Genomic DNA, 16,544 nt, shown 5'->3' with positions numbered 1-16,544 from the left:
AACCACCCTCTGTACCCTTAGATTGGTGCAGCTCCCAGGCCTCATCAGAGGAGTCTCTGTGTAGGGGACAGGTGTTAGCAGTGGACAGCAGAAACTGACAGCAGGTCAAAATGACTGTGAAGTAATTGGACCTCTCCCTCCCTCTCTCTCTCTCCCTCTCTCTCTCTCTCTCTCTCTCTCTCTCTTTCTCTCTCTCTCTTTCCCTCTCTCTCTCTTTCTCTCTCTCTCTCCCTCTCTCTCTCTGTCATCTCCTCTCCCTCTCTGTCTCTCTCACTCTCTCCTCTACCTCTCTCTCTCCCTCTCTCTCTCTCTCTCCTTCCATCGCTCAGTCGTCTTCCCCTCACTCCAGTCCGTCCTCCCTCCCTCCTTCCCTCCCTCCCTCCCTCTCTCTCTCTCTCTCTCTCTCTCTCTCTCCCTCTCTCTCTCCCTCACTCACACACACACACACTCACACACTCACACTACACAAGATCAAGTCCGTCAACATTCTAGCACAAGAAAGGGAAAGGCCCATGATCCCCCTACCCCAAACTGAGGTGCAGGTGACAGTTGACTGCTGCTTGGGAAGGGACAAGTCAGTTTTTTGTTTGTTTGTTTGTTTTTGTTTTTTGTTTTTTGAGACAGGGTTTCAGGGTTTCTCTGTGTAACATGTGTAACAGCCCTAGCTGTCCTGGAACTTGCTCTTGTAGACCAAACTGGCCTTGAACTCACAGAGATCCACCTGTCTCCTAAGTGCTGGGATTAGAGGTGTACGCCACCATCACCCGACTTGAGTGAGTTTTCTCTAAGGGTATGTCCCATGACAAGTTAAACATGTTCATTCTAGTGGATGACCATACCCTTGCATATTCGGGTGGCACAAAGTGAACTTGGTAGGCTCTTTGAAAAGAAAAGAAAAAAAATAAACAACCAACATGAAGTTGTGAAGCAAAAGACAGCAATCCAGAAATACTTAGAGAAAGAATGAAGAAAGATGAGCATGATCAAATTATACTGTCTGAAATTTCCAGAGAAACACTTGAAGGTCTAAATCAAATGTTTAAGTTTATACAACCACTCTGCATATTTAAAAAACAAAGAGTTTTTTGTTGACCAACATTTTTAGGAATCCTTGCATGACTGACTGTAATGTAGATAGGCACCAACTATTATTTCATCTTACTTAATTAGTAACTTATTTTTTTTAACATTGCAACATTACTTTCTATGAGCAAAGACTTTGGGGTTATTTCTTAAGTTGATGTCTTCCATACTGTTGAACCCATATTGGTATCAATGGCTTGTATACGTGGTTGATTTTGTTTTAGGTGGGCACAAGTGGCTTTGCAAATACTAACAAACTTAGGTGCAGAAGTTTCTGAGAAATAACATAAAGGGCTTGGGACTTGTGTGCAGCTGGCCAGAAATTCGGTTCTTGAGTTCCAGCCCTTAGCTCCTCTTTCACATGAAATGCAGTGGATAAAGCTGACATCGGTGTGCACTCTTAGCTTCTCCCCCTGATGATACAGTGCAGCGAACCCTCCTGGCCAGCAGGGAAGAACGACCACCGAGTCGAGGATTCTTCTCAAATCACGCTTTATTGGAGCCTCTTGGTTGAAGGGAGAGCAGGAAGCGAAGGGCCCAGAGCACTAAACGGCAGCCGCTTATATAGGGAGAGCGTACACGGGTCGTGCCTGGATTGGCTACTCGCTCGTCTTTCGATGCCCCAGGCCATGGGATTGGCCAAGATTACTGCGCACTACTGCGCATGTGAGAGGTTCTGTCTACAGCCTTGCCTAATATGGAGTTGTTTACTCGGTGGTGCAGGGGCTCGGTGCCATCTTGTAATGGCGGCCAGCAAATCGGCTCCCTGCAAGTGCAGCCTCGTGTGGCTGCCGTAGAAAAGCTGACTTCCGGAATGGCTGCGCGTTACAGTCGTAGGACCAAGCAACCCTGACAGCCCTGATTGGGGTGCACTTCTCTATGTCAGAGGAAATTAGCACCCTTGTACCTCTGGTGCTCTTTCATCGGGGAGTCTGTTTTGCACACTAGACCACGTGAGATACTATTTCTTCCCTTAACATGTTTTTTTTTTCATATCTTGCTAGGATAATTTACCAGCAACAGTTTAAATATCTGTATGATAAGCATTTGTAGTGATTTTTGAAATTATAATTGTAATGCATAATTAAAGGGAAAACAATACAAAAAATCTTTTTTTGAAAATAAAAACAAGGATGTCCTTGTATTTTAATGTATGTTTGGAGTTCTAGAAGTGCATGACCCCTAAAATTTATAACCTGGATCAACACAAATTGGAAAATCGTATGGTTTCCCCAGCCATGTCCAGAATGTATTTGTGTAACAGGAGAAGATAACATGGTAGGAGCCTCTAGCACAGAGTTTATCACAGTTAGCCGCCACATGGCTAAGTGTTGACCCTTTCTTTCTCTTTCATTGAAAACAGATTCTTCACTCATACAATACATCCCAACAAAAAGAAGTACATTTCTAAAGTTATCCTACCTTCTACCTTGGCTAAAATCAAAATATTTGAGTTCCTGATTAGTATATAGATGTTATTCCCATAAAATCCGTGAACTTTAAAAATTGTGTTCCCTCAATAGTAAAGTTTTATGGCAGTTATCCCAAAATCCTGTAGACCAACCAATGCTGCCTTTCTGTGTGATGACATATTCTTCTTGAAATGATAGAAACTGTCACCTGAGCCATGATCTTTGGGTTTTTTAAGTCGAAATAGTGTTGTTAATGTTTCTCAAGCCTATATTGAACAGTCTTCAGGCAGTTGGTTTCCTCAGCTGAGAAGTCTGGGGAACAGTGAGCTGGCCACCATGTTCTATGGATTTGTGTGATTATTTATAATTCTGATCCTTCTAGCAGACAACATTGTGCTGTACTTTGAATTATAAGAATAGAAAAGAAGTCTCTAGTGAATGGTAGAAACCACAGGAGAATACAGTCTTTGGTACTTAAGAGGATTAAGACTATGTATGTGAAGCCAGAGTGGACTAGCCCACTGGTGCTGGGCTAATCACCTCTCCTGGAAGGCGTTTCGCGGCGCCATCTGCACACCCAGCATCATGAGCCACTGCAATGACCAGGTCTTTCCTCATAAATGAAAACGTAGGGGAAATGCAGGGAGTGGAGTCATGTAACCATGCAGCTAGCATCCCTGGTTCTTTTCTCATTTAACGGGCTGAATGTGTGTCTTTTACAGAGGAATTCAAGGGCTCTACCGTGGTGGAGCTGATGAAGAAGGAAGGTACCACCCTCGGCTTGACTGTATCAGGAGGAATTGACAAAGATGGCAAACCCAGAGTGTCCAACCTGCGGCAGGGAGGAATTGCTGCCAGGTAACTGCTTCGTGGGGGAAACAGAGAAAAACGTACAAAGGGTATAATTAACTCAAAACATTAGAGTTCACCAGAAAACATCACTGATAGAGAAAGGATGGCTGCTGTCTGCCAGGCAGCGCCTCCCCCACAGAAGCACAGTGGACATGCTTCAGAAAAGTCTCCCAGCTCTGCCAGTGGCTTGTCTGGGCTGTGCTGAAGCCACTGGGGACTTCTGTGTCACCTCAGGAGCAGCCCGGCTCTTGCAGGTTTAATTTCGACAGGATTGCTTAAGGTCTGACTGTGCCTCTGGAGAGCAAATGGGCCGCAGAGGAAAAGTGTCATTCAGATCTCCTAAATGTGGGGCAGATGACCCGTGAGATATAAACTAGTGAGGGAGCGAGGGAGGGAGGCACAACTCCAGTTTCCAGGCAGAGTATTTACTCTTCCAGCAAGGAGACTTTGTTTTCTCACCAAGACATAAGACGTTTCCTAGAGGAAACACTGAGCAGGAAGCTCGCCTTGTCTTTGTGTCCAGTGATAGATACTTTGACTCCCAGCCAGTGGTCTCATTGCCTGCTCTTGGTTTAGAATTCTGTCTAGTAGATAAAGCCCAGAGCAATGGGGTTCTGCGGCCACAAGAGATGATGGGAATGACTCGGAGAGTCACATCTTGCTCTGGAATTCTTTCGCCTCTGTTATTGGAGCTGCTTGTTTGTTTCTGGCTGCCCAGAACTGAAATAACCACAGAGAAACCATATTGCTTGCAATACTGCTTGAGCAATAGCTTAAGCGTATTTTTGGCTTACCCTTATATCATAAACTAACCCATCATCATTAATCTGTGTATCGCCACGAGACTGTGGCTTACCAAGTTCTGGCGTCTACATGGCTTCTCCTTGACTCCGCCTTCTCTCTCCCAGCATTCAGTTTAGTTTTCCCCACCTAGCTCCACTCTATCCTATCAGGCCAAGCCAGTTTCTTTATTAAACAATGGTATTCACAGCATACAGAGGGGAATCCCACATCACTCCTCAATATTCTTTTTATCAGTTGTGATCAAGTAGACAACTTTTATTTTTATTTTATTTTTTTGAAGAGCAAACACTAAGAAACAAAATATGCTATTCCCTTGGCTCTGACTCTGGTCCCACTCTCAACAAAGACATTAAAGCTCTGAAATATCCAAAGGGCAGGCGACAAAAATAAGAAAGAAGGAAGAAGGAAAGGTTTGAAGTTTCTAGGATCAGGGTGCATCCCTAAAGAAGCAATGCTGGGGGGCAAACAACTAAAGTTTTTAAGCTTTGTTTTGTTTTATGATGTTTTAAAAATAAAGGAGTTAAAAGGTTTGAGGAGCAACCAGAGACAGGTCAAAGACAATATGGTAGGCACCACTGTGTAGCAGGGTGTAACAGGCAGGGCGAGTAGGCTAGCTCTACCACATCCCACCCATGCGCGTGCACAGTCACGCTCCTTTGAGGTTCCAGTCAGAGGAAGCTGGGTATTTGTTATGTTGCCTGTTAACCTAGATGAGGGAAAGTAAAAACATAGAAGACTCTCCTGTGGGGAAAACGTCTCCACCGTAGTGACTGCATTTTTTTTTTGCAGAAGTGACCAGCTGGATGTGGGTGACTACATCAAAGCAGTGAACGGGATCAACCTGGCCAAATTCCGCCACGACGAGATCATCAGCTTGCTGAAAAATGTTGGGGAGAGAGTGGTCCTGGAGGTCGAGTATGAGCTGCCACCTGTCTGTAAGTGAAGACGGCCCCGGAGGGAGGACTGCCGGCCATAGCTTCCTACCACTGCTGGCTTCTCTTTTCCCCTTTCTTGTCAATGCCACTGCAGCAGGCAGAGAGCAGCTGCGCCATATTTCAGAGTAACTTGAGATGGGAGACTACACACGCGTCTCCTTAGAAAGCACTAAGAACGCGCAGTTGGCAATGAAATCATCTAGGAGCCACATTCTAGTAAAGCGATCTGTGGATATTGTTGCTATTTAAGTTCCTTTATTTCATAAAGTTAATATAATTCCTTTAAATCCTTGCCTTACGCGTTATCCAAATACTGTGCTCAGATCTAGGAAAAGCATGTTTACGTGCTTTATATCGACTCTTCTGTGCATAAGCTCATGAGAAAACATGAAATAATACCATATTTAATTATTATTAAATGATGAAAATAAGTGCAGCAGACAGACTTTGAGAACTTATTAAATCCGGCTTCACTTTTGCTTGCTACCTGTCCTTGAGAAGGCTGCTTAAGCATTATGTCTTAGTTTCCCCATTTGCGAAATGGAGATCGTTGCCTGCCACAAGAAGTGGCTGTTAGCATCAGTCAAACACTTAGAACATGGCCTGACACTCTAAGAGGTTTAATAAGTAATAGATCGGCTACTCAAAACTACAAGACAGATATGTGTTCTTTTCAGTCTTTGAAGGTGCAAGGCAAGGCTTTCTCAGGTTAGTAGGCTGAAAAGTATTTGAACCCAGCCTGTCTGTCTCCAAAGGCCTTTTGCTCACTCTCTTGAAGTATGGCTTCTGCTGGTTATGGCTGCCTTGCGTTGAACCTATGCTACTCTGGTTTCCCATCTCCTTTGATGAGCTGTCACCAGGGATATGGCCCTAGCCAGCTCTTTGCTCTTTCCTACCAGTGAGAACTTAGACTATTATGAACAGTTGGTGATGATCCATGTTCAGCAACGCGCTGTGCTTCAGCCATGAGTGCACTCTAAGACCATGACGACATCAGTGGAGACTACTCTCTGCAAGGGTGAAAAAGCATTTAGCAGAAGCCCTGATAACCATGCTGTATCCTAAGGGACAGGGAGAATATGAGGAAAATAAATCAGAAGTAATTGGGGGCGGGGAAGGATCGGGATCAGACCACCGTGTTAAATAGGGAAGTGGGGAAAAATAATTGAAACGGTGACAAGGTCCAGAACTTGAAGGCGGTGAGGGGAGCAGCCATATGAATTTCTGAAGGGAAGGCTCCAGGGAGAAGAAACAGGGTCAGTGATAGAGCAGAAGGCATGACAGTGCCCGCGGTTGTTCTAGAAACACGGGGGCCAGTGTGGTAAGAATGGAATGAACAGGAAGAGAGTTAAGAGACAAGGTCAGAAATGCAAGGTGGAGTGATCTCGGGGGTCACTGGGAGGACTCTTGCTCTGCTCTGAATGACCCAGGAAGCCTGGCTCAGGAGGCAAAGCGTAATCTCACAGTTGCAGCGGCTTCCTGGTGGCTGAGCATGGACAGAAGCAATGGCCCCTGGAGACGGAGGGAGGGAGACGTGTTGGGAGAACACTGCCAGGATCCATGAGCAGTGGTGGTGAAGATGGTGGAAATGGATTCTGTGTGCTTTAAATAAGGGGCCTACAGGGTTTCCTAATGAACCTGAGGCAGGCTGTGCAAAAATAAATTCGGGGTCATCCCGAGGTTTTGAGCCTGAGCAACTAGAATGATATAGTTGCCATTAATGGAGCTGGGCACGATTGCAGGGAGAACTGATGTGTCGGAAAGACGGAATACTGCATTTGAGATGCATTTGTCAAGTAATAGCAACAGAAATAGCAAGGGAAAGGCCAGCAATGTGGGCAAGTGATTTCAGTATAAACTGAGATTAAGGGTAGTACGAATGCTATTTGAGACTCAGGGACCAGATGAAACCAGCCAGGCTACGTTTAGTTCTCAGAGCCATGGGATGCCCACCTGTAACTGGCTACAGTCACTGCTGGGTGTATGCCGTAGGAATTCAGCAGCGAGATCACGTGCTTAGACCGTTGCTACGCCCTTGGCAAATATTAGCCATTATCATCGTCATATGGGCACACACAGTGGTTTCTTTAACTTGATGAAAGTCAGTTTGCCTTTAAATCGTTATCTCAAAGCATCTCCTGAGGTTAAGAAAACCAACTGTGTGGAGACGTGTTTCTCATTTATACATCTGCCTTCTACTGGGTGTGTGTATCAGTAAAACACATTCCCTTCCTAAAGGAATTCCATATAGTTTATAGGGTCAGGCCCAGACTGGAGATTTGTCCAGTGTCATGATTAATTCAGAGCTAAGGCTCGGGGAGAATGGGAAGGGATGGTACAGACTGAATAGGAGGAGGACCACCTGAGCAGAGGTCCAGCAAGAGAGTAAGAGCTTACAGTGGCCTACTCAGGCTGGACAGGATGGGATTGTCGGAGCAGAAATGAAAGGCAAAGATGTCCAGGATAGAAAGCAGCCAGTGAGGCCCCAGGGAAGATTGAACAATGCTTAAGGGCTTTTTAAAAACTGTATTGTCAGACCAGCATGTTTCAAGTTATTATTTTAGAAACTAAATGGAAAATAGATCCAAAGAGATCCTCTAACCTATGGGCCAGACGCTGTTACTGTTTTCCAAGACAGGAGATATCCTTGGCCTATACAGCATCTACAGAGTTACAGAGAAGGTTGGTACCCAACATGTTTAGGAGTTAAATCTGCTAAGGCTTGCTACTGAAATAGATTTGTCTTCCCCATGCAATAAAACTGACAGGAAAAAAAAAGAAAATATGCTTTTAAACACCAAAGTATTTTTCATGATAGAATTCAGTTGGAAGAGGCCTATCCTCTAAGGATAATCTCTATCTATTTTTCTTACATTTAGAAAATTAATAAGACCTAGGAGTTCAGAAAGGTTTGAAGGCATTAACACGCCTCTCCTGTACTTAGCTCGGAGCACTGAGACTAACCAGGCCATCACGGCTAGCTGAGGCCCACCCAAGCTATTTTCTCTCTGTCCCTCCAACACTAAGAACCACACACCCAGAGCACAGCTGTCTGAGTCTCAGCCTACTCAAGGGCTCAGAGAAAGCTGGGTATGTATGTCTGTGATGTGAGAGATTAAAAAAAAAAAAAACTCAAAGTCTGACCATGGGCAATCCACTTACCTTTCCTAAGATTCAGTTTCTGTATGGAAATGAAGTACGGGTCTACCTGTGCTCCGCTCTTCATTTTAACTGAAAATTTTCTACTGCCTGCAGACCTACTTGGGGAGATTATGAGCAAAGTGTGTCATCAGTATTTATGCATTAAACATTGACCCAGAAAGTACCTCCACACTCTGTTCACATAGCCCCCATGGAATTTTGAAATGCTAAGTAATTCTCTGCCATTTTCAGTTGACAGCATTTTATCATCAGCTTAAATAATGAGAAAGAATGTGATTTGGGGACAATCTATTTACTTAAATGGTTCTTCCGTTTAAACCTTGAAGCTACAGATTCTCCCTGTTTAATAATTAAAAAGAGAAATCTGTCAAGCCCTTTTGGTTCCTGTTGAGTCACCAGCTGAGTGAGACCAGCTGTCCGACAGAAGGAATCCTTTCTTCACTCAAATAGATGGGTGAACGCATGTCACCGTGTGGCCATCTGTCCTGACCCTGTGCTCATCCTGGTGGGCATGGTGAAGTAAAAGGGGCATTTGAAGATTTCCTCCATGCAGTGCATTCTGGGGACGAGTCCTATAGGAGCCCTGCTCTAGAGAGTTCTCCCAGTGGCAGAGGGTGAGAAGGTGGGCCCACCTTCTTATATGCATTCCCAGCCTCTGCTTGCATCCCCTTGCCTCAGAGGCAAGCCAGGCACATGGGCAAGTAGAAGGCAGCTCAACTCCTGGTCTTCTGCAGAGGCAATGAGGATAGAAGAGAGATGGAGCGTTTGACTTGGTGCAATCTTATCTACCATAGTAAAACAGCTTTCCAGAAACACACGCGCATTCACAAATAGAAACACGGAGCCACAGTCCAACTAAAACACTGAGCTGAGGGAGACCTTTGCCTAGCCTTTTCACCCTTTGGCCAAGCCTCTTCATTACATCTCTGTGGAATAATGAGTAACATTTTCATGGTCAACACCAGGGTTCTGATACTGGGTGGGAAAACAAAATCAGCTAGGGCTAATAGTGTGAATAAAAACTATAAAGATCCAATGTGTTTTGTTAATTATTGTATTAAGATGTTGCCAACAATAGCAGCTGTCATTGTAAACGATGTGAAGTAGCATGTGGATGTTCTGAAGCTGCGGGTAATCCCCAAGTCTTCATACAGACGAGATTTGACTATAAGAATTTTTGTGGTCAGCTATACAAAGCTAAAACAAAATTAAAATTCCAGCAATTAACATTCCCAGGACAGACATCCAGCCGCCAAGCACAGGTGGCACAGAGCTGGAATTTGGTTATGTGTAATTGAAAGATGATGTAACGATTAAATAAGATAATATTTGCAAACCGCTTTGCTGAGTTCTGGGCACACAGTAGATGCTCGTCAGGTATTTCTCACCGTGTCTTTGCCTTCCTCACACCAATAAAATGAAAATATTATATTCAAAACTAGTTTCTTCAAGTGACTTGTTGGGTCATGGAGATAAGAAATCATTTAGTTCAAAGTCAATTTTGCTCTTCATTTAATTAAAACTATCCCTCAATTCTTTCATTTGTTTGTATGTACTGTCCCTAGTTGATTAAACTGAAATTCCCTGAAAAGCCAGGCAATGGCATTCAATTAAATCAGCCATGGAGCAAAACATGTGTTCAACTGTGCATGTATGCTGTCTGTCAACATATCCAGGGTTTCCTGTACTCTCTGCCCCGGCCTGGTAGTCGGCAGATCAACTTTGGGAACCAATCTAATTCTGTGAGTTTAAATGTCTAACTTTTGCCATGGTTCCTACAGCACCCCTTTAGATGCTAAACCTTTAAGGTTTAGCATTTCTGACCATTAAAAATAAATACAATTAATGTTTACTTTAAACCACTAGCTTGCTGTACAGATGGCAAGAAGAGGGTAATTTCTAATGGTTCTTTACAGTTGTCTATATGAAGATGCTCCTTGAGCTTGGATGGAGCTAAGTCTTGCGAAACCCATCTGTCTGGAGGTGAAAGAAACCGTTGTGAAGTTGCAATCCTTTGAGTAACCCTAACCGATCAAACGTCTCAGCCTGACCCACTGGAAATGGACTCTTGCCACTTAAATTAGCCTCGTTTTTGGTAAAAAGCATTAGCACAGGCTTATTCTATAAATTAAATGCCAGGTAGCTCGTATCCTCTGCTGAATATCTCGCAGAGAGGGAAACAAAGCATATCTGAGTACATTCCACACCACAGTAGAGCCAGCCCGTTGTAACTCAAGCATCCTGAGCCATGCTTTTTGTATTGATAGCTTTATGTAAGAAACATGTTAAGATCTCGGAACAGTATAAAATGTGTTGTTGATAATAACTATGGCTGTAGACGTTATATGTTTTTTGATATCGGATCTCACACCCAGACTATCCTTTAAATTGCTCTAGCCTAGGCTAGGCTTGAACTTGTAATTCTCCTGCCTCAGCATGCTGCACCATTCCCAGCTTCCCCTGTACAGTTTTTTTAAAGGATTGGAAACCATATACTTCTGTACAGCACACCAAGTTTTTCTTTGTCCACCAACAAAGGCATTCCAGCACTCATCGCGTTAAAATACTAATGTGGGGATTTTTTTTTCATGTAGCAATGGTTTATTATACACTCAGAATCACTCACTATTCCCTAAAAGCAGTTTCCCGGAATATTTTATTGACTATACCTTACGTGACAGATACTCGCGTGTGTGGTATAATGTAATTAGAGACTGCAGCTTGGCAGGACAATTTCATTTGGTAAAATGAGAACAATAAAAGGCGAACCACAGAGCACGGCGATAATAGGCAAATTGAAGCCCATCTTTGTTTTCTTGCCCGTCACGTTTTGAATGTGCTTGGGGTTTCTTTAGCTCTCCATGTTTCATCTGGGCCTCTGGCATGTTTGCCGAACAGCTGTCTATGTGTCAGAGCATCTCTTTGCATCGGCAATCTGATTGTAAGCCGAGAAGAATGAGTTTTCTTCATCTTCCAGCTCCAGAACTAGAAATGAGTGCAGAAATTATTTCATAAGCTTTGCAATAACCACATTACTTTTGTATTTCACAAGGGGAAACGTTTCTATTTATTGGAGATGGCCCTGCTTGCTCTGTAGAGTTTAAGCAACGTAATTATCACCCCCCCCCCATCTAGGATAGGAAAGAATCGAGCTATGACTTTGTTTCTACTTGGAAAAATATGGGTCATTTATGTGGGTAACTACTCATAGTCTCTGTATGTCATTACAATTATTTTTTTTCTTAGACTTTATTGGTACTATTTATTACTTGTTTTCAAAATAAATCATTTGCAACAGAGCTTGCAAACCTATTATGTCACACTGAAAAGTTATAATAGAAATGTTATTACAACCTTAAACTTACGCTTTCCCATCTCATTCCCGTATGCAGCTGTACAAGGATCGAGTGTTATGTTCCGGACGGTGGAGGTCACTTTGCACAAAGAAGGCAACACTTTTGGTTTTGTCATACGAGGTAGGTGATGGTTAGCAACTGTGAGCCTTCAGATGTTCCTGGAGAATTTCTCGGTGAGAGATCAGAAGGCATCCTTAAAATCTGATCTTTCCGTAGGGTAAAATTATCATCAAGCAAAGAAGACTATGAAAAAGAATCAAACAGATTCCAAATTCAATTTTGTTCTTAGCTCAGTAATACAGTGCAAGTAGCTACTCTTAGTGGACCTGGACAGTTCCCAGGGACCATACTGACTTAGCACTTTCTAATGTCCCTTTGTCCTTGTATCTGGTCTGTATTACCGAATAAAAAATATTGATAGGAATAGATTGATTCAATACTTAGGAATTAAGCAACTTTGTTTATATTACTTTCTTTTGAACTGCACTTTATTCTTGCAGCTTTCTAAAAATGGACCAATGATAATCTAACCCTTGGGGCACCCTTCTGTGTTGGCTCACTTGATCTCATTATGGGATGGCTTTGATACTGAAGAATTCAAGTGACTATTAATTCTGAACTATGACTCTAAGTGTTTATGGCTCTGTTTTTCTTATTAGTGATTTTACCCCTGAAAGACTATTGCAATATTATCAGATCTTAAACTACAGTGTGATAATGAGAGTCAATAATTATGTGTGCATCAGGAAATTTTAACCCTACAAATTTGGAGGAAATATTTCTGTTGCTATTATTACCTATAACAATGCACTTTACAAGAGTAAGACTTCTGCCCACATGATTGATAAAAGACTAACCAAAATATTAGCATGCATCTTAGTAATTATATATGCACCAAACACTAAAGCAGTTCTGTTCACTTGGACAGGCTTTTCTTTATAGCTGAGCTCTGAATGTTTAATTCTAATCTGGTCTAGTCATTCAGCAAACCAATTACTCAATGAAATATTTACTAAGCATCCATCCACATGCCAGTAAGACAGTTAAGTTCTGTGGCATCTTAAGACAAAGACCCTACCTCAAGGAATTAAGATCAATGAACTGGAAACACAAGTTAATAGTTTCCACTAAGTGAGCAAAACTAGGAGTTTATTATATGGTTTGGCTTGGTGGTTTCGACACTGTTCTGGTTATAAAACTTTTCTGGCCAAACTGTATCTTTAAGAGTCTCAATAGGTTCCAAGGCCAGGTTATTAACCACAACCATTTTTTAATTTCTTATAAAAATAATTAGACAAATATTGTAAAAAAAAAACTCTCCCTACAAGGTATTTAGACTAAAGGATGGTGTATGCAAATCTTCTTTTCCTTAAAACCATAAGGGAAATGCATTTGAAACACATGCCAAAATTTCTAACTATCAAACAACTGCAGGCAAGATTACTGCTGCCGTACATACCCGTCACAGTGACTAGAAGATTAATCAACAGCGAATCTAATTGCTAATGAAAGACCTGAGCCAATATCAATTCATCATCACAAAAGAGAGTGAACAGATGCAACTGAATTCCAAATGTAATATTACCAAAATATCCTTCAAACGGATTTCAGGAATTTCAAAAGTTTATGTGTGTGCGCGCACAAGGAGATCTCTAGAGGCTGAAACACATGCTGATACTCGGGTAACACTTCATCCAGGCAAGATATGAGTGAACCATGAACTGATTGTTCTTTCCTTGAATTTGTATGATGATAAGAACTATTCTGAAAAAATAAAGTCTTCGTAGTAGTGAACCAGGCTTAGCTGATGACTGCCACATTTGTACAGACTTGAGGAATTTCCTCGATACATTGGTTCAACATAAAAGTTTGCAGTTTTGCATAATTTTGCATTTCTAAAATCATTTTGAGGTCCATCTCTAGAAAGTTTCTCTGTTCAATGAGCAGCCACAACCCACCCACGAAGGGTCGCTGGCTGATCAGAGAGAGGCACTATGGTGGGCAAATGTTAGTCCATCTGACGGTTTTGACGTAGCTGCAATTTCAGCTAAATTTGGGTCAGTGGGATTACCAGATAAATCAGGATGAAGGTGGGCATTGCACACAGAACGTGTCCATTTGGTGCTGGAGAATTTATTCTTCCCCTCATCTGAGAGAACTTTGACGCAGATGAGTAAAATTCTGTTTCTAATGAAAAAAAAATCTTGGTTCCCAAGAATCGATATTCTTCCTATAGAACAAGACGTGTGGACTTTAGACTGTTCCTTCCTGGAACCAAAGAACATTCTCTTGGTCAGCAAGATGGCTCGGCCAGTAATGGTGCTTGCCAACAAGCCCGATGACTTGAGTTGGATCCCAGGAACCCACATGGTAGAAAGAAGAACTGACTCTTGCACGTTATCCTCCCACCTCCACATACATGTACAAACTAAAATAATTTAAAATGTTAAAAAACAATTTAAAGAACAAAATTTGTTTCTGAAGTGCATCGTTGCCGCCAAACTTGCTATTACCCTGGACAAGAAAACTTAACCCTTCCCATGTTGACAGCTGTGAAGAAATCTGCTCATTCTAACACATGCGTGATGTCCACATGTGGTCTCTACCGTGATAGTGGCATTGGCTTCGTTTTTCTGGGGCTAAATATTGAACCTGGGATCTCATACATGCTAAGCTCCTATACCATGAGCTCCAACTCCAGCCCAGATTCTAACATTTTTTACAAGCGTCACCAATGATGCTAATCATTATAAGCAGTGAACATCGCTGGTCTGAGCGACCGCTTTTGCTTTGCAAGCTCAAACTCCTAGGACCTAAGTGCCTTATTTAGTGCATTATGTCAAAGATGATAAGATGTCACCTACCAAGAAGTGCGTAACTTAATTAACATGCATTCAGTGGTTTTGTTTTTAAATTTGGATCAGAGAAAATCACAGGAAGGTTTCTCGCTGGCTTCAGCCTGCCCTCTTTTCTAAATCTGTTCTGTCATAGAAGAACAAATGGATCTTTTAGAAATACCCCGCAAAAGCAAATGGCACTTTTCTCTTGGACTGGATTCCTTTCATTTACCTCCCCTCTGCCAAGACTGGAAAATAACAGTCTGTTATACCACACACTCATTAAAGAGGAGCTGTGTGTGTGTGTGTGTGTGTGTGTGTGTGTGTGTGTGTGTGTGTGTGTGTATTCCAGACTATATAACAAGAACCAATGTATGACTTGAAAGGTGTCAGCTACTACTAGGAAAAAGATGGTGAGCTCTGTCCTGTCCAGATGTGGAATGGCTGCCTCAGACCTAGTGGTAGTCCACCACTGGGGGCACAGGCACATGCTGGGGAGCACAGATAAAGGAAGTTGTACAAACTGGTCCTGGATCAAAAGGAAAATTTGCCATGGGTTATGGGAATTTCCACCTAAAGCTCTATGTGATAGTTCACAAACTCTTCTAGAGAAAGTTATCTTACACAAAATATTCAAATTCCCATTTGCATTCAGTGCAACAAGCCCTGCCAAGTTTTCCCCCGATATTTTGAATGCTATATTTTTGATAGTGGCCATTTGAACCACTTTGTTGTGTTCTATCTAGACAGGATCATATTCTATTACCCAGGCAGGCTTGGAATGCACTACATGACCCATTGACCAGGTTGCCTTCATACTCATGGGGATTCCTCCTGCCTCAGCTTCCCAAGTGCGGGAATCATAAATGTGTACCACCATTTCTTTCTTTCTTTTTTTTAACCAAAGGTCACTTTTCTTGAGTTTCTTTTATATGTGGTCTGAGACTTGCTTCTTCATCTGTACTAGATCCCATGATGCTAAGCATAAGGTGTGCGTACCTGAGCATTGTTTATGACTGGGATATGTCCTCATTGGACCAGTAGTTTCAATTAGTAAGTCCCATGCCATTCCAGCTATCAAATGTCTTCTATCGTTCTGATTACTGTTTATGCGTATTGAGAAGTGGAGAGGTAGTGTCTTCAAAACCATTCTGCCTAAACTAAATAAGCCCTTTAAGGGTTTTCCATGCCAGAGGGCATGTTGCAAATCCTCCACTCCTCCATATATCCGTAAGTACACTGCTACATGTCCGCTGGCACTTTGTAAGTAATTCTTTATAAAATATGAGAGTATTTAAAGATGTCCTCCTCTTTTCTTCTTTTTCTTTGCCCTAGGGGGAGCTCATGATGACAGAAATAAGTCTCGCCCGGTTGTGATAACGTGTGTCCGTCCCGGCGGGCCTGCTGACAGGTAAATTCCCTCTTCCTGCATCCTTGTCCAGAACAGACTGGATACAGTTGGGGACTGGGAAAGAGAAAATGACCAATTGTAACATCTGGATGTCGAGTATATATGTGCGAATGTGGAAGCTGAGAGGCTTGAGCTGAGGGAGCAGAGAAAAGAAGGTGTTGCCTCCTCCTCATCCTTCCTACACTATGCTTTCTCTCTGGCAAGTCCTCAATTCTGAGCTCAATTCCTCCATCACAGACACAGACAACACGGGCAACCTTTCAGGGTTGCTTGCTTTTAGCAAAGGGTGTGTTGGGTGGCCAGACCCGCCAGAAGCTCTTATGGAAAGAAGCAGGCTCTTCCAAGGCAGATAGATAGTTGGCCTGTGTCCTTCTGCACTGCCATGTTCCATGGGAAGACGGGCGGGTGCTGTGGCGTCACCTCGTGGTAGTGACCGGGTCCATCACTGAGGAGTGACATTTACTCAGTTGAAAGGAGTTTTGTCAACCTCTAGAGATTTCCCTTCCTTGAGAATTTGAGTATATTAAGGAAAAGTGCTTGTGGATGTTTTCTCATGAGCCTTGCTAGGTCCCAAGTAAACTCACAATCTAGGTGTCTGGAAATGCTTGTGTCTGTGTTGTTTTCTGAAGGCAAAAGTGAACTCAAGAATAACGGAGGAACACAACTTCTTCCATAGATACTGCTAAAGAGTA

General features: G+C 42.7%; 1 protein-coding gene across 1 annotated transcript in view; it reads left to right on the top strand.

The window, feature by feature from the left end:
* Grip1 (glutamate receptor interacting protein 1) overlaps positions 1–16,544 on the top strand; it is a 274,899-nt gene that overhangs the window by 112,408 nt on the left and 145,947 nt on the right. Inside the window, 4 exon segments of the mRNA XM_042054253.1 lie at positions 3,218–3,353; positions 4,941–5,086; positions 11,641–11,724; positions 15,777–15,852. Of these exon segments, the coding sequence (XP_041910187.1) occupies positions 3,218–3,353; positions 4,941–5,086; positions 11,641–11,724; positions 15,777–15,852 (442 nt within the window).

Source organism: Arvicola amphibius, chromosome 17 (assembly GCF_903992535.2).
Source record: "Arvicola amphibius chromosome 17, mArvAmp1.2, whole genome shotgun sequence".
In the NCBI taxonomy this organism is placed as follows: Eukaryota; Metazoa; Chordata; class Mammalia; order Rodentia; family Cricetidae; genus Arvicola; species Arvicola amphibius.
The sequence above is the reverse complement of the archived record's forward strand: the minus strand, read 5'-3'. Positions and strand labels throughout refer to the sequence as shown.